The sequence below is a fragment of the Ixodes scapularis genome, unplaced genomic scaffold (genome assembly GCF_016920785.2).
Source record: "Ixodes scapularis isolate PalLabHiFi unplaced genomic scaffold, ASM1692078v2 PGA_scaffold1__304_contigs__length_218370807, whole genome shotgun sequence".
NCBI lineage: Eukaryota > Metazoa > Arthropoda > Arachnida > Ixodida > Ixodidae > Ixodes > Ixodes scapularis.
This window is the reverse complement of record NW_024609846.1, coordinates 79870687-79895617: the sequence shown is the minus strand read 5'-3', so window position 1 is coordinate 79895617 and position 24931 is coordinate 79870687. Positions and strand designations below refer to the sequence as shown.

General features: G+C 47.1%; 1 protein-coding gene across 1 annotated transcript in view; it reads left to right on the top strand.

Moving 5' to 3' along the window:
• Positions 1-24931, top strand: part of LOC8042420 — a 73456-nt gene that overhangs the window by 38691 nt on the left and 9834 nt on the right. The window contains exon 2 of the mRNA XM_029983203.4: positions 19896-20097. Coding sequence (XP_029839063.2) covers positions 19896-20097 — 202 coding nt within the window. The remainder of the gene's footprint in view (positions 1-19895; positions 20098-24931) is intronic.

Genomic DNA, 24931 nt, shown 5'->3' with positions numbered 1-24931 from the left:
CGAGAGTGCATTTTACTTCGTTGGTGTTTTCTTCAATAAATGTTTAGTTGCGAGTCCAGCGCCTTTTGTCGTTCGCATCTTCCCCCTTGTCCCTGTCTGCATTTTTTGCGCGCTGTTTATTTCCGATTCTCCGTTTACAAGCAATAATCGGTCTCACCGCAATTTAGCAAACGGCGAAGGGTACGGTCCTAGTGAGCCAATCCGCGCGTCGGATGGGGGACACGTGACTTATCTCACCAGTTGTGCGCAGTGCTATATGGTGCCTGGAACGCGTCTCCGACTGGTGTGTTTACCGGGTCCAAAAAAGTGGTCCCTCGATTTCCGCCTGATGACGTCATACAAGTGTCATGCTGTCACCGGTCGCGACCCTGGTGGTGTCTTAGCAGCTGTGGTGAATGTGGCAGACGCCTGTTCTGCTGCAGGCCACTCTCCAATGCGGCAGTCCACGAAAGCTAAAGCAGCTGGAAGTTGGGACGCCCGGAACGCCGTGACGACAGCGACACTCGTGTTCGCCTGTGCTTTTCGCCAGCATTTCTACGACCAACCGCCAGGATCGCGATATGCAACAGCATGACACTCCGGCTTCTGTGACGTCATTTGTTGCCACTTGGGGACCACTTTTGATGTACGGGCGGGATAGGACGCTAAACACACCTGTCGGAGACGGGCTCCAGGCACCATAGCAGTGCTGCCGAAGCCGCTTTTGTACGAGGAGTACAAAAGCGACCTCTGGGACACATAAAAGAGGGTCCGAGTTAGACAGGAGTTCCTCCTTCCCCTCCTCTCCTTCTGCTGGGGTTACACACTCGTCCCTGCACCTTTGATGAGGGCTGTCACGTGGTTCGCCTCCGTCACTCTGATTGGCTCGAAGGGGCCCTAGCGTTTTCTCCTTGCCAAGTTACGGTGAAACGAAGTAGAGCCGACGGCAGAACCGAATAATCCATATGATCAAATCAAACCGAACTCATTTTGACATTGATTTTTACAAGCTGTCTGGAGCGTATAGAAGTTTTCATTTATTTTTTGGCTTCATTTTTTTTTTATTTTTTTTTTTTATGGTGGCGTCACTAGGGGGGACAAGGGGTGGAAGAAGGGGGGGGGGGGTCCGCCCAAATAGAAAGTAGCATATCTTAACATGACTGGTTCTGCATCTTACTCCCCCTTCCTCCATCGTAATTAGCACTGTACATAGTTCATAATAAAACTCACCGATCGACCAATACATCCTCCGATAAATCCAAGATATCGGAAAGAGGGTGCCGCGTATTGGCGCCAGCCTTCACGAGCGAATATCTGATTCGCTCGTGAAGGCTGGCGAGCGAACCTGCCCACGGCCTCCGAGATTCTAAGCGCGTAAACCTGCCGCCGCTGCCCCCTGTTCTAGCCGCCAGGTGCCGTCGATTTCGTTGGAATCGCTTAGAGAGCCTAGATTGGAAAGAGGGTTCATCTCAGACCATAGGGAGCGTTTGCAGTTTAATGGCGAACGCCTCCTGCGCATGCACTGCGTTTTCACGTGACGAGGAGGAAAGCAGACGGAAAGATGAAGACGTTGGCAGGCGAGCAACGCTTTTGGCACCTCGTCTGAACTCGTGAGGCTCGTGAAACCGAAACCGGGCTCGAAGCGTCTTGCTTCGCGTTCATTCACGACAGGGATTTTCGGAAAACAATGGACTGGAAACAATAGCTTTCACAACGAAGCTGGCTAACAAAATAAACGACGGAAGAAGAAAAGGCCGCGACCTAATTTTCTAATCGTGGAAGCTCGGACGCGCGTCCTTGACTTCTGGCTCAGAACGGACACAAATAAACGGAAGCTCTTTCGAGTTTCGATAAAAATGGACGCCGCGGCAGACGGCGACCGTGAGGTTAGCAGACGCGGTCGGCTCTCTCTCTCTCTCTCGCCAACTTTTTACATTGTTCTTTTTTGACCCGTTCACGGTTCAACACTCTGAGAAATCGGAAGCGTCTACTTTCCCGCAAAACACTTGGGAGTGCCAAGGGCGACGAAAAAAAAGTAAAACATTTCAACCTGTAACTAGTAAAAAAATAGAGGCGAGCCAAAACGAGAATGTGTGACGGTTAGGCTTATATCCTAAATGTCTTCTATTGGCGTGGCAACGGCAATGTTACGTTTTCGCCCATACTGGAAGTGACGTCAATTCAAGATGGCGGCGCCCTTCCGCAGCCGAACCGCATCCGCATTGTTTTTAAATTATTCGATCTGATCCGCATCCGAACCGCACCGGAAAATTCGGAACAGCATGCGAGACGCATTCCGCGCATTCGATTTACAAAATCAAACGTAAATGAAAAAAAAAAAAAAAAAAGTAAAAATTGTATGGTCCGGCCGAGCACCATACAGTCCGCATAGGCGTTTCGTATGAAACCGAGTAACAAACCGGACTTCGGAACCAACGATAGTGTATTAAGTAGAGAGCATATCAACTGTCTGCGTAAGAAGGCAGCTTGTTTTCGTACGTCACTTCGGTACAAATAGTGACACGCGCCAAACGAAAAGCGCCGAATAAACAGGGACAAGGAAGTAAACAAGACAAGGTGCACTCTCAAATGGAGGTTTATTGAAACAGGCACACGCTATTAATACCACCTTTCTGGCTATTCGTTTAGGAAATAAAACTCTGTCTGGTCAGGTGTATCGCACTTGCTTTCCCCTTGCTTTCTGGCACAAAATGCATCGTCAAATTCTAAGGCAGTTTTATCTGCGTATTTCCCTAGAATTGTTTGTTTGTGCTAATTCTGGTCACATGGGCACCAATCCCAGTGCCTTGCCAGACTGCCCGGCGGGGACTATTTTACTGACCATGCCTGTTATGTTGCTATCATGCATGACCATGCATGTTACCTTGCTTGCTTGTTATCAGTGCGGCCCGTGGAACGTTTTGGCGGTGCGCCGGAAATGGCCCGGTTCGATATGGAGCTTGGTCGACGGCCGGAAATCGCGAAGTGCACTCTAAAAGAAGTCCGTGCGTCCGCTCTCCCGCACAGCACTCGGAGAGCCAATCAGCGCAACTTACGGAGGCAGCTCAGCGAATGACGATGCCGAAACATATGTTTAGACCAAAAAACACCGTCTGAGTTGTGACATTAAGCAATGCAAGCGTGACATTTTGCATTGCTTAATGTCACAACACAGACTGCGCTTTTTGGTCTAAACATATGTTTCGGCATCGTCATTCGCTGAGCTGCCTCCGTAAGTTGCGCTGATTGGCTCTGCGAGTGTTGTGCGGGAAAGCGGACGGACGGACTTTTTTTTACAGTGTGTGCCATTAACAACTATCGCTGTACAAAAAAAAAAAAAAAAAACAAAAAACATTTGAATGATTGGGTTTGAATGAAATGCGAACACTCGAGCGCGTGGCCGTCGACACATGCTGCGCCTCCTGGGGGCCCGGGTAGCATGATAGAATCCGGAGTCGAGAGTAGGACGCTGCGAGGGTGTGCGTCCTACGCCGATCTGTTTGAACCTCGCCCAGCATAACCCAAGCTTCCAAGCTGTGCCGGTGTTGCGCTGCAGGTTCCGTCACTGTTCGCATTTCATTCGAACCCACCTTTTAAGCCGTTTGCTTGCCTTTCTGCAAGAGGAGTCAGAATATGGTGAAAGCCATTTTTTATTATACTTTCTTATCGTACTTATGTTCTAAGCGATCGTCCTTCCAAAGACACTTCACGTCGCTGGTGATCGCAGTTAGTAGATCGTCCCAGGAGTTTGGGACACCCTACCCAATAGATGCGCTCAAAAAGGAGGGATATTTATTTTCTCTTTTTGACTTTGTAACATTCATTTCAAACAGACGCGTTTTTCCTCAACATAAGCATTAACAAATGGCAGTCTTATAACATGGCGTCGTTTTATTTAGGTCAAACAAAAAAAAAAAAAAAAGGGGGAGGGGAGATAAAAGGCGGTCACTCTTCAGCGAAGTGAGTGACCGTTGGAAAGACGGAAACACACCACTGGGAAAATATCACGAGATTCAATAATGGCACCACGTCCTCTCGGTTTCAAGGGGAAAGAGGTTTCTACTTTCTTGGCGCTTGTGCGTTTTGTACATGTTGGGTTCTCTCTGTTTGAAGAACGCTTTTCTTTCCTTTCCTGCGAAACAAGAACACGCTCTCCCTGGACGGTTGATTCCCCGCCAGGGGTCTCCCCAGAAATTAAAACTAGGGAAGAGTGGGCTTGGGTTCAACCTTTCTTACAGTAAGCTAGGCCAAAAAATTCAGCAATCCTTACCGGGATTGGTGTATGCGGATGATATTGTACTAATGGCTAACAACAGGACAGAGTTGCAGGAATTAATGAGCATCTGTGGTAGGGAAGGAGAGGAATTAGGTTTAGAATTCAGTAGCGAAAAATCGGCAGTCATGATTTTTAACGAGGATGAAGTTGAGAGGCTGAAGATACAGAATATTACAGTTGAGAGAGCTAGTAAATACAAGTATCTAGGAGTATGGATATGTGATGGTGCAGAATATCTCAGAGACCATGAAAAGTATATAATGGGTAAGGGCAACAGAAATGCAGCTGTAATGAAAAATAGAGCACTTTGGAATTACAACAGGTATGAGGTGGTGAGAGAGATTTGGAAAGGGGTCATGGTGCCTGGCTTGACTTTTGGAAACGCAGTGCTATGCATGAAATCCGAAGTGCATGCGAGACTAGAAATAAAACAGCGCGGAGTAGGTAGACTGGCTTTGGGGGCACATTGCAAAACGCCAAACCAGGGAGTACAAGGAGACATGGGATGGGCATCATTTGAGAGCAGGGAAGCGGTGAGCAAGGTAGAATTTGAGGATAGGTTGAGGCAAATGGACGGGGAGCAATGGGCACGAAAGGTTTTCAGCTATTTATACATGAGGAGTGTAGACACAAAGTGGAGACAGCGCACTAGGAAATTAAGAGGAAAGTTTTTGGGCTATAGCGAAGATACCGAAGAGCAAGTCTCAGTTAAGAAGAAAGTTAAGGTCACAGAAAGAGATTGGTGGCTAGAGGGAATGCAGACAAAGACGGCTCTGGAAAGCTATAGATTAAACAAAAGAGTTATTGCCAAAGAAAGCATTTATGACAATTCTAGGGGAAGCTCATTGCTGTTTGAGGCAAGAACGGGTGTTCCGCGAACCAGAACATACAGAGTGAAGTACCAGGAAATTGATACAGTGTGCACTGCTTGTGGAGAGGAGGACGAGACGGCTGAGCACTTGATACTCTACTGTAAAGGGCTTCACCCTATGCCTACCGAAGACAACATAGATTTAATAAAGTCATTGGGTTTTAGAGACAGCGAAGGGAGAGTGGATTTCAAGACTGTAGAGATTACCAAGCAAAGATTAAGTGAATGGTGGCAGAAATCGAGAGAAAACTAGGTATTTTCTTATCCAGTGATGGCAAGGGGGTTTCATAGCCTCACTTTCTTTGCACTGCGGAGTGAATATAGATTTCACATTTAAATATTCTAAGCTTAAATGGTAAAACAAAATGGCTAGGTGGCGTAAGCTACCGCCCGATCCAAAGGGCTCAGCCGTATTCATCCATCCATCCATCCATCCTAGGGGGGGGGGGGGGGGGGGGGGGGAGGGGGAGGGGGGAGGGAGGAGGGAGGGAGGGAGGGAGGGAGGGAGGGAGGGGGAGGGTGCAAGGAGCAGCTTTGTTACTGTGTGTACTTATTCGCGACTCCAGCGACCTATAGGGGGCGCCACCACGAAACAAACATGGCGGCTGAGTCCAGGTCGCGTCGGCTCGGCCGGGCCGCCTGAATGGGTGGCGCATTCAATTTAACAATTATTCTTTTGTTGAATGCCCAATTTGATGGGTATTTGAACTGAGACAGTTAAGTTTAGCCGGTGCGCATAAACTTGCCGAGCATAGTTTTGTTTTGCCGGTGTTTTTTTGTTCTTTTCATGTCAAACTTTCGCTGCGGAGACTTCGATCAAAACCGAAGCTATGGGCTCCGGAGAAACGGTAATAGACTCTAATTAGTTTTCATCATCTAAGGAAAGCGGCGAGGGCTACAAAATTGTTCCACCAAGAGTAATGTTTAGCTAACTCGCATGCCTCGATCATGCGACTTACCTGTCCGCGAAATTGAGCTTTTGTGCCTGTCCGCGTTTCAAGAAACAGCTGCAGTCGTGTGCTCGGTCAAGAACACAGGCTGCAGGAAAATTACGAAAATTAAGCAAGCGCTTCTTGAGCCAAGGAGCATGTCAACTGGCTGGCACTTCACTAAGCAGCTGATACTCGTATTTCAATTCAGGTTTTAGTGGCAATCGAAGAGTCATTTTGATGAATATGCGGTTATGTATTATATTACGTACTATGGTCCCACTAAAGCGATATTAGTATGTTCTTCGGGTTGAAATATGAACATAGTTGACTAACTATTTGGGGTGAACTGCTGAATAAAAGTATATTTGACAGACAGAGAGATACTACTTAAACTTAGCCAAATGGTTCTAGCCGGTAGAACGGGACGAATGCGGACAAGTTGAGGAGAGTCTTCATCGGAGATTCACTCAGACCTCTCTGCACTGAACTTGACTTCAAATCCTAAACGAATAATTTTTTTTTTTTTTTTTTTTTTTTGTGGCCGGTTAATTTGAGCAATGTATATATTGCTGCTGGATTCGACAGGCGTTATAAGTATTGGAGGCGCGATAGATCCTAATGACGTGACAGCTTCTATCTTTGCGAGACGCGTCCCCCACCTTTTGAAAGCAGATAATTTCCCTCATTAATCATGTGCAGCGAGCAGGTTTTCTGAATCAAGTAATTGCGAAATTAGCCCAACTCCTTCAATGTGGTCTTTTTCGGCGAAAAGCCGCCAAGATGAATAGCCAACGCACCGGCCGGCGTTAGTGGCTCAAATTAACCTGAAGCTAATCCAGCACAACCAAACTCAAGGAAAGCAGCTATCGAACCTTCCCATTCACTTGACTGCAACATTGGTGTCCCCTCCAGTAAAACACTTCGTCTGTCGACCTCAGTCTACTGTTCTACATCCTTATAAAGAAACCGCTTATCAGTTACCAAGCAGTCATCACTTTGATTGTGATTAGAGACAGACGAGAAATCAAAACGTTTTTTCGTGATTCCTCCCCATCCAAAAAATTGAAAGCACGCGATCGTGTGTTGTGGAATAAACGGGCTTTCAAACACGTGATGGAAAGAAACAATCTACTGAGGCTTCACCACACTAATGAACACTCAGGCAAACTTAAGAAATTTTCGGACCTTCATCAAAAACATTGCTCGCCGCCGCGCCGACAGCACGCGTCCGCGAAAGCCACCAGAGACGCGGCGGGGCGCGGAGCGACCTGGACCGGCTGGTTCCCGGTTTTCCCGCTTGGCGGCGTCCGTTTCGCTGGAGTCGCGAATAGTCTTTTCCGTTGATTTTTGTTTTCGTGGGGACAGAGATGCATGCGTGGTGCCCGACAGAGTTTCTGGGACTCAAAATTCAACATAACGCGTTTAATGGAAAATGCGTAATTATAAAGTAAAAACGCCAACGTTAGAAAATATAAACACGGTATCAATATATATCGTGATACCGCAATGAGTGCCAATACCGATATGTATTCGAGCGAAGAAGAATCTGCAGCCAGCACAGGAACGTTTCCACAATTTCGAAGAATAGTCAAGCTGTCTACTTCCGGTGCAAACACATATCAGAACAGGTTATTTCACGGTGTAAAAAGAGGCGATCAATAGTAATAAGTCCTCGTCGCACGCTTTCTTCCGACGTAACAAAGGACGACGAGATATGAAGTACAATATCTCGTACCACCTGACCAAAAGTTCTAAACAAATTATTTTAAGTATTTCTTATACACTACAAATATGGCATGAGCTTATCATTTAACTTGTTATTTCTTATGCCCGCGTCCCACTAGAGCGACATACAGAAACAAAAGACAACGACAAGCCTCAAACCAGAGTCTTTTGCGATTTGAGATGCTTTGCAGAATAAAGGAAGCAATGCTCAAACACGAGCACCATGCATGCAAGCGAGGGTGGCTTTGGCAGGCTTGCAATCGCTCGTGGTTACTTCACGAGCACCGAACGACTAAACGCCTGCCAAAGGTACCATCGCGAGCATGCTGCATGGGTTTGAGGCTTGTCGCTGTCTTTTGTCTATGTCTGTCGCTCTAGTGGGACACGGGTTTTACGAAACAACTCTTATAATTATAGCTTCGGAGCAAACTTTCTTTTTTATCGGTGTTAGAAAATGTCTAAAGTTACGAATGAAGAAAGTGAGACGAGGGAAAACGTAGAGCAGTAACGAGCGAGTATATGCACCAAAAATACTGGGAATAGAACAGTCGTAAACAAAAAGAACAACCATACTGCACCGCACCGGTACACATAAGCACACGCGGACGCATACGTGAAATACGCGCGTTCGCCAATCGCGAATGCCGACCACAGCGACGCTTTTTCTTGCGAACGTCGCTATATTTATATAAGTATATCAAGCAGTGCCAAAGTGTATCTCCACGAGGTCGTCTTCTTTGTGCGTCAGCAGCTGAACCAATCACGCGGAGAGAAAACGTCAGGGCGCATTCACTCGGCGGGATTGGTGCAGCCGGTAATAGCACAAAGTCAAAGAGCGCCGTGACGATGCTAGCAGACGTTTACTGCACTCGCGCTCTTCTGCAGCGAGGCACGATACGCCCATTGATGCTGCACTCTAAGAAATGCCTGCGCGGCTACTTACCCGCAAAACACTCGAAGAGCCAATCTCCGCGATCTACGAAATCAGCTCAGCGAAGGATGAGGCGGAACATCCGTTGAGACCTAAGAATGAAGTCTGCGCGCTGTGGCACTGCGCAATGCAAAGCGTCATGCTCGCATTGCGTAATGCCAGAACGCAGACCTCATTTTCATATCTAAACGGATGTTCCGCCTCATCATTCGCTGAGCTGATTTCGTAGATCGCGGGCATTGGCTCTTCGAATGTTTTGCGAGTAAGTAGACGCGCAGGCATTTCTTAGAGTGTGGTTCTCACTTCCCGCTCTCTAAACGAACGCACAAAAAGGATTAATTAAGGATTCAGTTCTCCTTTCCATTTTTCTCTTGCGAGCCTTTTCTTAACGCACGCACAAAAGTTTTTTTTTTTTTTTTGTACTACGGTCAAACTTTTTTTTTTTTTCGTCAATGAGGAGCTGAGCAGCGTGGCTGGTGCCCAAACGGCTCGTGCTCGAAGGTCATTGGGAGCTAGCCCGCTCGAGCGTCGACGAGGCAATGATTTCGCGCAAAAGAAATATTACGTTGTTTCTTTTTTTTTTTTCTTTGCATTCAGAGACTTTTTAAAAGGGGCGCCCAAAGACAAACTAAGGGGAGGGGGGGGGGGGGGGGGGGGGTGCACGTTTCTAGGAGGTGGGTAAAGAAATCGCTGGCCCCGGCATTTTTTACTTCTCCTAGGGGACAGCATTTCATGCAAGATAGAACTTCCTAAAGCAATATTTGGTGAGAATCGGTGAGAATTTTTCCAACATTCGATAATACATCTTATATAGTAGCATTCACTCTACACTCTGCGATCGCACACAATTATAATAGACCGCCTCGCGAAAAAAAAAAAAAAGTAGATTTGGACCAGCGGAAGTCCCCCTCCGACCCGCATCCGCAGCCCCTGCAGCGTCCGCATATCCGATCCGCAATCCGCCCAGTCTGAATCGTTTGTATCCGCATCCGCCAGTCGACTCCGGATAATCCCCGCCGGTAATTCGTGGATATGCGGGGCTCCACTGATAACGTAATTAGACCTAAAAATGTTCAGTGCCACAGCGCATACTTCCTTTTTTAGGTCTAAACGTGATATTATCAGCCCCTTCATCCGCCAAGCGCCCGCCGTCGATGGAAGCGATCGGCTCGATCTCAAGTGCTTTGCGGGAGAGCGGGCCCTCCAGATATTTTTTTGAGTGAACGAAGGAAACGAGCAATCGGGTTTATTGGACCGCGAGCTGTAACAATGAACTCCTTCGCTCATTCGGTAGTCTGTCAGTGTCTCACATTGATCCTTAGAAGCGCGCCTTGACCCATGCAAGCCATGCCTTTCTCGGTCCTGTTCTTTGAAAGAGTTCCCAGTCGCTGCCGTTCCTTGTGAAGTGGATTTGTTAGAAATGGTTCCATTCTCATATTCGTAGCTTGCACCGACGCAGACTTGTACGGTACATCATTACAAGTAATGAAATGACTCGTGATCGATTGCTTATGGAACTAATTGTTTTAATGATTTCATTATATTTATTAGGAAGTAATCGCAAGAGTAATCTGATTACTTTTGGAAGTACTAAAAGCACTTGTAACCGTTCCTTTCTTTTTTTTTTTTTTACTTCTTGTTTTTAATGGCGCCCTTTGTTCGTACAAGTGTCCTACCACCGAGGAATTCTCGAACCAAATCTCCGATAGGAGTACGGTTTACTGAGATTCGCCGATTCTAATCCATTGCGGAGAACAAGTTCGTCTGCTTCTTTTGCAGGGGTTGAGGCGACGTCAGAACGCCGAGCTCTCATTGGCTCTTTGATCGAAGGATAGTGGATAGACTTCGAGGCAGCTTGCTTTGAGGTCTACTCACTATATCCTTTAATCAGAGCCAATCAGAGTTCTGACGTCACCACAATTCCTACAAAAGAAGCAGACATACGAAAGACTGGTTTTCAAACCGGCAGAGAGCTCGGTCGTTTTGAAAATTTGAACTAAACAGAAAAGTAACGCGCGCCAAGTAGGAGGAGGAGGAAAAACTTTATTTGTCTTAGGGCGATTGTTGAGCGGGCAGGATAGGGAGCTTATCCCCGCCTGGTGGCTAGGAGTCCATGGACCCCAGCGACCCACTCAGCCCGTTGGGCGATCCTGTCCTGAAGGACCGGTCCGAGCTGAGCAGCGTGGCCTCCCGCTGCCCCATGGTAGCAATGCAAGGCCCGTCGGACCAAGGGTCCTTCGGGCAATTCCAAATGATATGGGTTAGGTCTGCCCTCCCATGGGCATAGCGCACAAGGGGGGGTGAAGAGGCCTGGGTATATATGGGAGTAGAGGACTGGATTGGGATATGAGTTGGTCTGGAGCTGTTGCCACGTAGTGGCTTGAGCTCGAGGCAGGGAAGGGTGTGGGGGAGGGTAGATGCGCCGCCTTAGTCGATAATGGTTTGTGATCTCGTGGAAGGTGACCAATCGGTCCCAGGCCATGCGAAACTCCATCCCAGAAGGTGCGGGGTCCCCAGCCCGATCGGTGAGTCCTCGGGCGGAAGTGTGGGCGGCCTTGTTGCCAGGAAGGGAGGAGTGTGCAGGGGTCCAGATGAGGTGGACAGAATGGTGAGGAGGCTGTGTGGTGAGAAGGCGTAGGGTGTAGGGGTGCGCCAAGTAACGGTCAATTACTTTTCATATCGAGTAATCAAGTAATCTAATTGAATGTATTTTTTTCAGCAAAAATAATTGTAATCGGTTACTTCTTTCATTTTTTTTTCTTTTTTTTTTTTCGGGTAACGTGTACGAGACTGCGCTAGCGTCACTTGGTCAGACATATTGGGGGGAAGGGCGAGTGAGAAGGTGGCTTCCGCTGCGTTTTAAGTTTTCACGAGGGGCTTCCGGCCACCAGAAAGAAGGGCGGACTGACGTCACGTGCAATACAAAATAATCAAAATTAAATTTTACATTTTTTTTTTTTTTTTTTTTAAAGCCGCGAGAGATTACATTAGTGCGTTCTGTTCAGGTGGGTTACACGGCCTGGGAGACTAAATTAATTATCTGAAATTTGTTCATTCACTTTTTTGAATTGTTGAAAATAGACGTACGGCTCCAATTAGAAACTTGCTGAACGTCATGGAAGACCACTAAATCAGTCAAATTCTAAAAGGATCAGAAGCGCGTAGGAAGCGCGGTGGGTGCGCTAAAGCTGCCACTCGTGAAGCAGGCGCAAGACAGCGCGGCGCGAAAACGCGGATAATATTCATCCGCGTTTTTCAGAATTTAAAAAATAAAATGGGCGTATATTATTCGAAAGAAGGGTCTTGAAAGGGTGCAGCCATTGGTGCGAGTATCTGGAACAGCCTCTTTACGGCCTGAAGGGTGTAGGGCTTTGAACCGCGTTATACATATAGTCGAACATATGGCGCCTGTACTACAGTTCTACCAAATACGATATAGCGTATTTAGTTCTAGTGTACAGATCATACTTCCTGGCGTCCGGACTATTCCTATAAGTTCAAAAACAAAGGTAGTCTGAAACCAACATCGCTATCCCAACAAATGCTGCATCAAAACAGCGGTAAAATAATAATAATAAAAAAAACACCCACTTAACGAGAAAAGAATGTCCAGTGTCAATAAACGCCTTTTCACTCACTCGCTCAATGTTCAGAAATCGCGCGATTCGCATTCTCCTCTCAAGTGGAGCGGTTATTTCGGTACGCCGCAGTCACGTACTTAGATGCATATCCCGCGGCCAAAGCACTCCGGAAATGCTGCTGGAAATATGAAAGGCCAGATAACCCGGGAAATAACACCCGGAGCGTTCCGGGACGACCGGTCTCGCGCAGTGGCGCTGCAAGCGCCATTTTGACCGGACGTGGAAATTTTCGCATCATTGGCAATGACTGAATATCGCAGCCAAAGCGCAGTTCATCTTCGTTATTAAAAAGAAGTGTATTTATTTATTTGTTTTGTGGCGCTATTCTTGTCGTGCGCAGCCCTTGGAAGCAAATGGCGGCGATGCACTGAAACAAGCGGCCCTATTTAAGCGAATGGCGGTGGAGCACTCGCTCGCGACACGTGTCTTGCGCGTGCCCACAACAATGGGGCACCTGTAACAAATGCCAAGCGCGAATTTTATAAAGTTCAATCCCCACCCCTTTCCGTTTTGATCTGGATAAACGAACATCTTAGCGGCCTGCAGTTTTTTTTTTTTTTATTATTATTATTATTTATTTTTTTACTACTGCGCGCTGCACGTTGAAGATTAAAGGCTAGCAGTGGTGTACTGCAATCTTTCTCTTTTACGGCGGGGCTGACATACACGCGACACAATTACTTTTATGAAACAACATCTGTCTCTGAGACAAGAGAAAAATCTAAAAGTAATTCATGATTTCATATCTTACTGCCGTTATAATAGTCTGAGGGTCATGTCTGTAGTGTGCAGTGTGACTTGCGAATACTTCACGCCTCACTCGGTGTGCAGACTGAATCGGGGACGAACTTCAAACTCGCCAGCTCCAAGCTTTAATCGAAAGGCAAGACAACAAAACCCAGCTAGAAATAGAACAGAGAACATGGGGGCGAGCTGATGAACTTTGAACACATTGAAATTCCTGAGGCCGGGATTTTGTTTATACTCTTGTGAACAGGGAAGTTGTTGTCTTTGGACACCACAAGTGATTTGTTGTGATGACGAATGACGAAGAAAAGCTTGTGAGTCGTCCTTATAAACAAAGAAATGGATGATACTAATAAACGTTGCAGCTGAGTTTGTGACATGTGTGTCATGTCCCCCTCTTTGTTCCTCGGCCTCAAATTTCAAATATGTCAAAACTCTTTCACCAGTAAATGAAAAAAAAAAAAAAGTCGGTTCGCTATTTCAGCGATTGCGGCATATTGCACAACAAAAAATATATATAACTGATCGAGGCAAAAAAAGTGTTTGTCTGTCGAGTAAAGTGCCTGCTCGAACTCCATTTCCCCGATACCGTTTCTGATAAGCAACCTCGAAAGGAATGTGCAGAGCGGTAAGCAGTTGACACACCTTTAGTGGCAATAAAAAAAAAAAAAAAGAAAGAAAAACGAAGCAAAACAAAAATAGACGGCGTTATATCTTTGCAAGATAAATGAGACCGCACCCAGCAGGCTAACGCGGCTCCTTTGGCCTTAAGTGAACATGATAAAAGAAGTGGAGGCTCGCAAAAAATAAACGAGCGCATAATGTTGCACCTTTAGCTATAGCTATTTTATGTTCATATATAAATGTAAATTAATCTAGGAATATTTCATCTACGAGCTCCTTTGATTTTTCTACTTTTGCTACCTGCCTTTATGCTTACCGAAGCCGAAAATAACGTTTATCTTTAATAATAACTTTCCTTTTTTCTATGCGTGGATGCGTATGTTTGCACCAAGCGTGACCATTAACATTCCAGGCTATCAATAACATCGTTGTTGTTGTTTGGTCGGCACAGTACTGCCGTCACCCGAAGTTCGTTGTACCGCTGCATGGACAAAATGCCGAGGCTGAGAAGCATGCAAAACCAAACTCGCAAAAAAAAAAAAAAAAAAAAAAAATGCAAATGCGACAGAACAGGTCAAAACGTATTCACATAAAGAATCACGTGCAACAGAGTACCACCAGGCTTACACGCAACAGAGAGGCGGTGTTGCATGTGAGCTGTTATATTAAGGTTTTTTCTTACATGCTTTGCCCTTTTTGTTGAGCGAAATATACTATCAAAAATACTCTACTAATAATTCATTAAAAGGTTTTACCTTTAAATACGGTCAATATATTTTTATTTTTATTGTATCGCTTACCTAACACCTGCTCCATTAGATGGATGCATTGTCTACCAGAAATTACTGAAATGTTCCGACACTACGTTTGTGATTACTATAGTTTCCGAAACTGAACAAACACTAAATTATTCGTTTTTTCCATCCATAGAGTTTTCAAAGATTAGGCGGCGTAAAGCTCTAAAAACATTGTGACTTCTCGCACTAGCGTTTTATTACGGTTTCTGGATGATATCGCTATTCGAAAGCGTTGCACGTGCGTATCGAATTTCGAGATGTTGCGAGACCGAAAATGCAGCTCACGTGCAAGATCGGCGCCGATTTTTACCTCCCTATGAACTTTTGTTTTCCCATCCAACGCCAGGTAAGAAGCGAGTTTTTCTTTTTAGCAGTGCAAAGCGTGCGTGTTCCGGCCATCGAACGATCAATTAATTGTTGTCAAGACGGAACGAACGCCGCGATTGTTGCCGATTCCTGGTCGCCACACCGTGGGGATGGGCGGGATTTAAAATACAAGTATTTGAAACACGCATTAAAAATACTTTGAGTATTTTGTATTTCGTATTTAATTACATATTGGAGAATGCTTTTTACAACTGTATTTAAATACTCGAACATTGAGTATTTCTAGGGCTGCAACATTGACGGCGTCTTTTGTCTCCGCCGCTGTGCAGGGGTTCTACAGCTTCCAACAGAGGGCACATTTTCGAAAGGGGTCTACGGACCTTTCCGGAAAGGGGCTTCGACAGCCGGTGCCATTTTTAGCGTTCGTTAGCGCGAAATAGGCTGCTTTCCGAAGCGACGAACATGGGCGCGCTGGGCTGTGAATTCGTAAACAATAAAATTCCGTTATAGGGACGTTTCGTACATCGTATGCAACAGTTTTGAGGGCGCTATCGGGGGCTCGAGCCTTTACTTCGATTTCGAACTGATGAGCAGGCGCCCGTAATCCGCAGCGCACGGTTTACGAGTGACCGAGATTTGGTATTAGGGAGTTCTAGAATAGCGCACGCTAAAGCTTTGCGCACGCAAAGAATAGCGTCGTCACCACTGCGCATGCTCCGAACGCAAAGCAGGTTTTGCGCTTTGCGTGCGCAATTTTAGCGTGCGCTATTTCTCGGAAATAGCGTGCGTACGCGAAGAGCTTTTGCGCTTCTCCTAGGAGGATTCGTGATGAGAAGTTGGCTAAAGCCTAAAGCCAGGACGAGCACAGTTAAAAAAAATGGCGGCTTCCAGGATTATGTCGGCGGCTGCTTTGGCGGCATCGTGAGTTCGACGTCGGCGGTATCCTCGCGACTGCAATTTTCAGTACGGGACGACATTGTACTCGGTTTGGCAGCGATCACTGACAACTTGATGCTCGCCACGCGCGAACATTTCACGGCGAAGGAACGATGTGCGATGGTCAGTACACGAGACCTCTCTTGCCGAGGCGACGCAAGCGGACACGACCGCTCAACCGCTCGCGTCGCGTTCTCATGTTTAAACAAATTAAAATGCTACTCTGGACCATAAAACTCGTTTTTTTTTTTCTAAATTTACAGCATTTCGTGTGTGAAATAAAATTTTTTACTGTATCTTGGTGGCGTCGCAAGCGCGAGATGCTTGGGCTTTTGCGTCGCGGCGGAGAAACGCTGTTCTAAAACTCTCTTGCGTCGCGTGCGCTAATACAAGCGCTAAATTTAGCGCTAGCGTGCGCTAAAATTGCGTACGTTATTCTAAAACTCCCTATTGAAGGACTGTGCGGGCAGCGTAAGTTCGTCTGCTTCTTGCACAGGGGTTGCAATGATGCCAGTACGCCGAGCTCTTAATGGCTGATCGAGAAAAAAAAATATTGGGCAGACCTTGAGGTCTATCCACTGTCCTTCCAATTAAAGCCAATCAGAAGATCGACGTCGTTTTGACGTCATTGCAACCCGTGCGCAACAAGCAGACGACTTGCTCTCACGCGAAGAGTCAGTCACTGTGCCATCTACGGTGGAATCGATCAACGAATGATGTCTGCAACTCGGAAACACCGTTTGACCCGAAACTGCTATTCGCGTTCGGGACACGCAGCACGAGAAGGACACATGCTGCGGTGCCCCCATCTCTGGGTCAACATGTTTTCTATGGTCATCGAAAGTAGGGTGCCTCGATGTGCTCTGTCACAGGGTGAAAACACCCATTGTTGTAGTGAAAACTGCCTCCGCGTGCCAAATGGGCCTTAAAATGGCGCCAAAGCACCCGGCACAGCTAAGCGGCCGCTCCGAACGAGACCTAAGCGCGTGCATTCTGGGAAGAGAAATGGCCCACCCTAAAAGACAGCATTGGAAAGGCTAGAGAAGCGGCAGTGCCTCCGGCGTACCCTTTCCGAGATAACATTTTTACTACCAACTCCGAGCGAATTGTGTTGTCGCAATACACTGACAACTGTTTTCAACATGTATCAGACTTTCAATATATGAATCATGAATGTGTACGCGTGTGTGGTTCTACAAAAGGGCAACTCAAAACGAAAGCGGGAAAAGACGAGGCGAAACCCGCTCGCCCGTGTCGGTCGCAACCGCATCCGACCAGCATGACGGAAGACGTTCCCCCGGGAGAAAGTGAAAAAGGAAGGCTTTTCGAGGCAGGTGACTCTCCGAATCTTACTGCGGATGCCGAGCTTTCCGACCCGTGGCCGTTATCACGGCCTATTACTTCAGATTTTCAAAACGACAGATTTTTTGCCGGTGTTTAAAACGGGTCTTTCCTACTGTCGTCGTTGAATTAGAATCTTCGAACTATGAACTACTTATATTCTTAATCCGACAATTTTGGTAAACCATCCCCTGTCGGAGACTCGGTTCCAGGACAAAGGGCGCCATTGGGAAGGGGAGGGAAAAATAGTGATGGTTGCGAGTAATTTTAGTACTCCCAAAAGTAATCAGATTACTCTTGCGATTACTTCCTAATACATATATTTAAATGATCACAAATTTTTGTACAAAAACGAATTGATTACGAGTAGTTTGATTCCTCGCAATGTGTGCCGTACAAGTCTGGTATAACACACATCGGCCCTCTTGTTGCACCCGAGCCTCGCGAGGTCACATTTCGCCAAGTGTGTTTCACCGGCAGGTTGCCAAAGACTGGGCAGGAGGAGGCGGGAGGCTGCACGGGTTCGAACGTTGTTTTTTTATACGGAGGAAGTCGTAAGGAGGAGTGCGGAGCCTCTATAAATTATAGCGGGAATTAAGGACGTGCGAAGCGGTATCGCCAAGTTGGGTAAACTGAGCACGTACGCACGCATCCGCCGGGCTGGGGTCGAAATCGAGGCCGAAGGACAGCGCCGCTGGCACGATTGAATAAATACTACTTCATATGACACTTAATAATAATAAGGGCTTTATTTCCAATGAAAGCCATGGGGGAAGCTAAAAGAAGAAAAAAAAAAAAAAGGAAGCTGAAGAATCAGCTTGACGAGCACCCTCGTCTCCAGAAATTATACGATTCAAAACCAAGAAGGGTAATACACTATATACAATACGCACAGACACTCTGCATAAAGGAAGATTTAAAAAAAAATATTCGTCACAATTAAATAAATTAAATAATCGTACAACGCTATGTTACTTCGAAATTCAAACACTGAAATTTTCGTATAACCATATCCGCGCATCAGAAAAAGATTAACCACATATACATGTGGTCCGAACGATGGGAATTGAGCACGAAGGTAAAGTCCCACACTTCGGTCTATTTCACAAATGAAGAGCTAATACAGCTTGCGGAGACCGCAGGCGCAGAAAAAGGCTCGATCGGGTGTTTCGGCTCATATATTGGCCGTGGGGATAACATCACACATTATTTCCGAAACAGTTGAGCAAGGCGTGGTCATACACAACCCTATCTAACATTGCTTAGCTTTTTTTTTTTTTTCTTTCTGTAACCTGTTCTTTTTTTTTTTTTTTTTGCCCGTATTTGAGAGTTATTTTTTCCCACACCAAATGACATTTATTTATAAGTGCGAATAAAACACTGTAGTGTGTATAAGAAGTTTTACGTAAAGTGTGACGATGAAGCCTACAATATTTGACTGTCTCGACGCAACGTACGTAGTTTGTATGGTTGACCCAAGTCATCCGTGCTGTCAATATCTCCACTACCTTCATTTATTTTCTCTCTCTTTATATATATATTTTTTTCTGGATCACTCAACTAAATTTTGTCCAAGTACCGCATTGCCAAAGTACCGCGCTTACATTAAACCGCGGGGTTGTGCCGGGACTTTCACATGGCGCGATCGGTGTTCACTTTTGAATTCATTGAAGTTTTCACGGAGACGGTAATGACCTTTATACTACGTCTCTCTTTCCTTTCGGCACTAAACTTGGGTACAACTTTTCTCGGCGTTCCCGAAGGGAAGAGAAGAGCTCGCGCATACCTTTAATCCGCGCTCAAAAGGGGAGAAGGCACGCGTGCACGTATATCTTTGACTGCATTGCCAAGAAAAGTTGAGCACTCGACCATGTTCCCATTTCTTCGGGCGTGAGTACTTGCCATCCGCCCGTCTGCCACTGTCCATCCGTCTTTCCATATCTGTCCGGCCGAACGATCAGACAGGGAGGACAGAACGAAGAACCGATAGGTGGACATGATGTAGAAAGACGAGGACAAACGCTTGGGCTTGCATCGGCAGAGACGTGAAGCTCAACACGGTATAGGCGATAAGAAAATAGCATACCGGACTATGCGGAACGACTAGAAAGTGTTCGCGCATCCAGAGAGCCATTTAGCTTTCTGCTGCATGTCTAATTAATCATTCAACCAATCAGTCAGCCTGTTAGACAGACAGCATTAGGTTCATCTGTATAACCAATCAATAGATCAATCAGCCTTTGTTGGTAGACAGGTAGCATCCAGTCTGTCTGTCCAACAATCAATCGAACAGTGAGCCCTGTTGGTTACCACTCAGTCCGTCTATCTAACCAATCAATGGATCAATGAGTCCTGTTGGTTACACGAACAGCATGATCAGTCGGTCTGTCTAACCAATCAGTCAATGACTCAATCGATCAATCAGCCTTTCTTGGTTAGACGGACGGCATTCAGTGCGTCTGTCTAACCAATCAATCAATCAGCCTTTTTCGGTTAGATAAACGGCATTCAGTGCGTCTGTCCAATCAATCGATCAATCAACCAGCCTTTGTTAGACGGACAGCGTTCAGTCCGTCTAACCAATCAGTCGATCAATCACCCTTTGTAGGTTATACAAACGGCATTGAGTGCGCCAGTACAGTCAGTGAATTAACAAAAATCAATAAATCAATCAACCAATCCAGATTTGTAGGCCAAACGACGTTCCAGTCCCCCTCACTCGGATCCGTTGAGCTGTGCAACGGGATCACGTGACGGTGTACCTGCAGGCGGAGCTGAGCAAGTTGCTGTCGGACCTGCTGCTGCTGTACCCGTCGGCGTCCGAGTGTCCCGCTCCCCGGGTGCCCGTGCCCAAGCATCGCTGCAGGGCCAAGCCGTGCGCCAGGGACGACGACTGCCGCCGGCACAGCCACCGGTGCTGCTTCAACGGGTGCCTCTTCACCTGCGTGCCCAGGCTACCGCCTGCCGCAGGTACGCACAGCTCCTTCCACACCCTCGCTTGCCACTGTTCGTCCGCGTTGTGCATATTGTCGCACTGAGGTCACGTCATGACTCACTCTTTCCTGGTTGATCCGAGCGACTCGATGAACGAACCAGCTATGGCGCATACTTTGGAACCGTCATCATCATCATCATAACAATAATTTATAAATGCCTCGGTCAACATCACCTATAATTAAGGCCTGCGAATGACCTCCTTCATGGAAGGTCATCGTGGTCGGAGGGCGCCAACTCGGCAACTGGACCCGAGCCCGGTGCCAAACGATGCCGAGCGCGTCGATTGGACACGAGGCTGAGCCGAACGCTGACGCAGTAGTCGTGTCCAATCTTTGTCTTAGCTCGATCATACTGCGATGAGGTCGAAATTCTGATACACAGGTTTGGATAGTTCTGTAGGTGAGGTCCTGTGGGTGAGGCTCATGGAATGAGCCTCACCCAACGTATGCAACGTTCAGTATCTTCTCAGCTATAAGTTATCACTGGTGCTGACTAGTGTCACTGGATCCTGGGAAAGTATATGCCAAACTCCCCGTCCATTGATTGGAATAGCCGTGGCCGCATCAAGTCTCAAGTCTGCAATTACATTTTTTATAGCGCAGCTCTTAGGCGCCTGTTTCCGGCTTGAGCGGCGTCGGCGTCGCCTTCGCCGTCGGAGTAACCGCGGGGTGCATTATGAGTAAATTTCCCCGCTAAATCTAGCGGAAAATATTCCCTGCTAGATTTAGCAGAAAAATTTCTCTGGGGGGGGGGGGGGGTCACGTGACCCTCAGTACCCTTCCCTCCACCTCCTCAAGGGCAGCGTTCTAATTCGGCGTAACAGGGAGTTGTTAACGGATTTCATTTTTTAATAGTATTCCTTAACAATGTTAGTAGTTTTTCTTTTTTTTTTTATTCTTGTATTCATGTATTTTTGCCTTGTTAGCGTTGTATCCTTTTTTTTATAATAACTAACTTACTCGGCTACTCCTCTTTGCAATGCCTTCGGGTCCTGAGAGTAAATAAATGAAATTAAATTAAAAATCTTTAACCTCTCCATTCTTGGTGCTGGTGACAGGTAGAGATCTTTTCTGAATAGGGAGTATTCACTGGACGCCATTTTTGTGGGTGATGTCTAGAGCGCATGCTCAGAACGAGCTCACATCAATAGGCTGCTAAGACCGGCACTCTGGATGGTGCGGAATGCACGTGGCGAAAGAACTGCGGGAGCTCGCCATCAGCACGCGCTCAGCATTCGCGCACACAGCTATGGCCGCCAGTGAATACTTCCTATACTGTACAGAGATCTTATAGTTATTCACACACTGGTGAGACGAGCGCACATCTTGCACTCGCAGACCACACGCGACGCCGGGGCTTGGCGGCATTGAAAAATAAACTTCCTCTTTCTAAATGCGCAGAACAATACCATCGCGAGAGATATGTGGAGATAAACATGATTGATAAATGGAATGCATGCACAGCGCCAAAGGCGCTTATGTTGGCGAGGAACGCTTTCAGTACGATGATCCCTCCATATATCTTGGCGCGACTGGTGCAGAGCAACCTTTTCCAAGCTTCGGCGATTATTATGGACCAAAACGGCGATCGCCATGGCAACTGAGACAGATCAGCCAATTGGCGACGTGCGCGACCGAAAGCGTCGCTGTGGTCGGCCTTCCACGATTGGCCGAACGCTGACTATGACGTCAGAAAAGGATGTATCATCGACGGAAATAAGAGGAATGAAAGAACTTTAATTTTGACTGTGTTGGCAGTGTTCCTTTGAGAGCGCAATGATTTCAAGCTTCCACCATGCTATTTACAAACACCATCGAATATGTTGTTTGCAAGGTAATGACGTCACAAGGGGGAACCGTAGGAGGGCGCCACTAAAACATCTTGCCGCTAATTACCTGGCGAGGTTTGGTCGGTTTGGTCGTCTGTGTGTTGGTATTTGTTTCTGTCAAGGGGGGGTCGGTGGGCGAGTGGCACACCAGCTCGGAGCACATGAAGCGAAAGCTCGCGCTGCAGAACCCAGAGTCTTGAGTTCAATCCCCACCCCTGCAATAGTAATTGGGGTTGTGGGTATATTTATACAGCGTGCAGTTGAATACACAGAAAGAGTAAAACACGTAAAGGACGAACACAGACACACGCACAGTTTTTTCAATGAGCAACGAACATTGAAATGTTCGTTGGTCATTGAAAGAACTGTGTGTGTCTGTGTTCGTCCTTTACGAGTCTTATTCCTTCTGTGTACTCTGTAGTTTTTCAACGCGCTCTGCTACGTGTACCTTAGCGTGTAGTTGGTCAGCCATTTCAAAGTTGCGACGAGGCACTCGCTGTAGATGAGCAATTTAGCCAGTGCAGTACGATCGCTAGCCTGAAGTCTTTAACGTGCACCACGTAGTAGTGATACATGACCGCACGCCGGTGCAATGCTCATGCAGATCGAAAGGGGCAAGGGGGGGGGGGGGGGGGGTGCAGAACCCAGGATTCTGGGTTCTGCTGCGCGAGCTTCTGTCCCCTCTCCACCCCTGCCCGTTTCGATCTAGATCACTGTGATCTAGATGAACATCGTACGGTGTGCAATTGTGTATCACTACTGCGTGGTGCACGTTAGAGACCCCAGGCTAGCGGTTGTGCTGCACTGGCTAAATTGCTCATCAACAGCTGGGAGACAAGTCGCTCGGTGAAGTCAGATTAACTTCAAGGCTATAGAAACATACCCACAACGAATTTTTTCTTCGTGTTCGGCTAGCAGGCAGGGAAGGCAATGGCGCCACTTTCCCAGGATCTAGTGACTTTAGTGCTGACGGCCTGTTGGAATACCCGAAACACACCTTTTCATTGGTGCACACAAGAGGTTTCTGGTTGTGTCTCTCTTCTACGGGTCTTAAATTGTCTACGTGCACCAAGAATCCGTTCGCTGAAGTCGTCCAAAAAACCGATTCCTTTTTCTCGGTGGACAAAAATCGGTGCCTGTAGTATTGTGTGTCTAGGTCGCTAGTGCACATTTGTATAAATTCGAGCCTCAAACCTCGACAAAAATAAAATAAGTTTAAACGCCAGCTTCTGCAGGCTAGCTAGATTGCCTTCAATTGATGCGAATAGAGTCCAATTGAAACAGCGTGCGGGAAGACGGCTGCGTGTTTTGATCTTCCGTCGAGAGTCGGCGTCGCCGCCGGGGACAGCTGGGACGAGCGCGGTGCACTGACTCTTATCGGGGTGCGAGGAGGTCAAGTACGTCGCGCTCGTGTTCATCAGTGCGGAACGTGCGTGCACACAGCCACCACGGCCCCATCGGGTCCTGCAGGGGAAATAAACACGTGCGGGAGGGGGGTGACCGAGCACTCCCCATTACGGCAAAGAGGCAGCTCTATTCTGGGCCCTCTCCTGTGGCCAGCCACCCCGACGCGACAGATGAGGGCTTCTGCGGGAGACGCGGTCGGGGCCACCACGAGCACGCACCACGTGCACCGAGTCAGATTCGCACGAAATGCCCTTGATCTTTTTGCCTCACCAGCGAATTTATTTTTACTTGCGTTTGCATGTGCGACGTTCCCTTTTTTTTTTTTTTTTTACTTCTGTCCGTGTCTACAGAAGTCATTCCTGACGAAATGGTTCCCTGCAGGATCAGTCATCCTGGAGGGATGACCATGCCTCCAGTGATGGTTTCTTCTTTTCTGCACCCTCTCCGTTTCCAAAGAGCAAGTGAATAAAAGCCTGTTAATTACTTACCCAAAAAACCCAAAAAGAAAAAGAAATATCGTAGACGTCACGAGCTTCATTTGAACGGGGATGGCCATCAGAGTTGTTCTGTGGCATTTATTTCAGTGAAACAGACTTGTCTGCAAGAAGGAAAACAATACTGTCTTTCTTGCTAACAAGTTCGTTTTACTAAAGTAAATGCTGGACTCCATGGAGCGAAAAAAGCGACGAATTTCGCCTGGCGACGTTCGCTCTGCGCGTGTCGTCAGAAGAATGGCTGCTCCGCCGCGCGCAAAGCGAACGCGCCACCGAGCGAAGTTCGTCGGTTCCGCATATTCGCTCCATGGAGCTCAATCTTAAAGACACCCATGATGCTATTTCTTGTTTTGACGAAATTAGGCTTAAGTAGCTAGACATCAGCTCATAGAGAAATTTAATACTCTCTACCTTGACGAAAATAATATCTGGGGAATGGGAACAAAGGGGACAAAGGACAAATACAAACCTCCCAACACAGCTAGGTGTTTGGAGGTTTGGAGGTCCCTGGTTCGATAACAGGACCAGGCGGATTTTTTTCGGTCGCGCACCAGTCACCTAGCTGTGTTTAGAGATTTGTGTTTGTCCTTTGTCCCCCTTGTTCTTTTTCTCCAGGGATTATTTTCGTTACTCTTGCAGGGTCGCTTGCATTTTTGCAGTGAATTGCATTGTCAATCATAATCTTAAAAATGTGCTATACGTGGCCATTTCCAGAAGATACGATATTCAATTTATATCGCAAATACTGTGAAACTCGCCGTCTAACTAAGACCCGGAAGAGGTTGGGGGCTATTTGCACACTGGCGCCACCAGTTTCAACTCGCGCGTGCAACGCCGGCTGAACGACCGTAGCGGGGGCTTTCCTGCACGGTGCTGGATGCTTTGCTCCTCACGTGATCGATCTCGGCGAATAGCGGCTCGGGGAAAACAAATACGCAACTCCGCTCCCCCTCCGGGGAAGAGCTCTACTCTTTTGTGACGTCAGAATGATGCGTTCGTGCTGGTGAGAGGTGAGAGTGACGGCATCGGCTATCTGGGAGCGGAGGCTTCCTGCAGTTCGGTTGCAACGGATTACTAA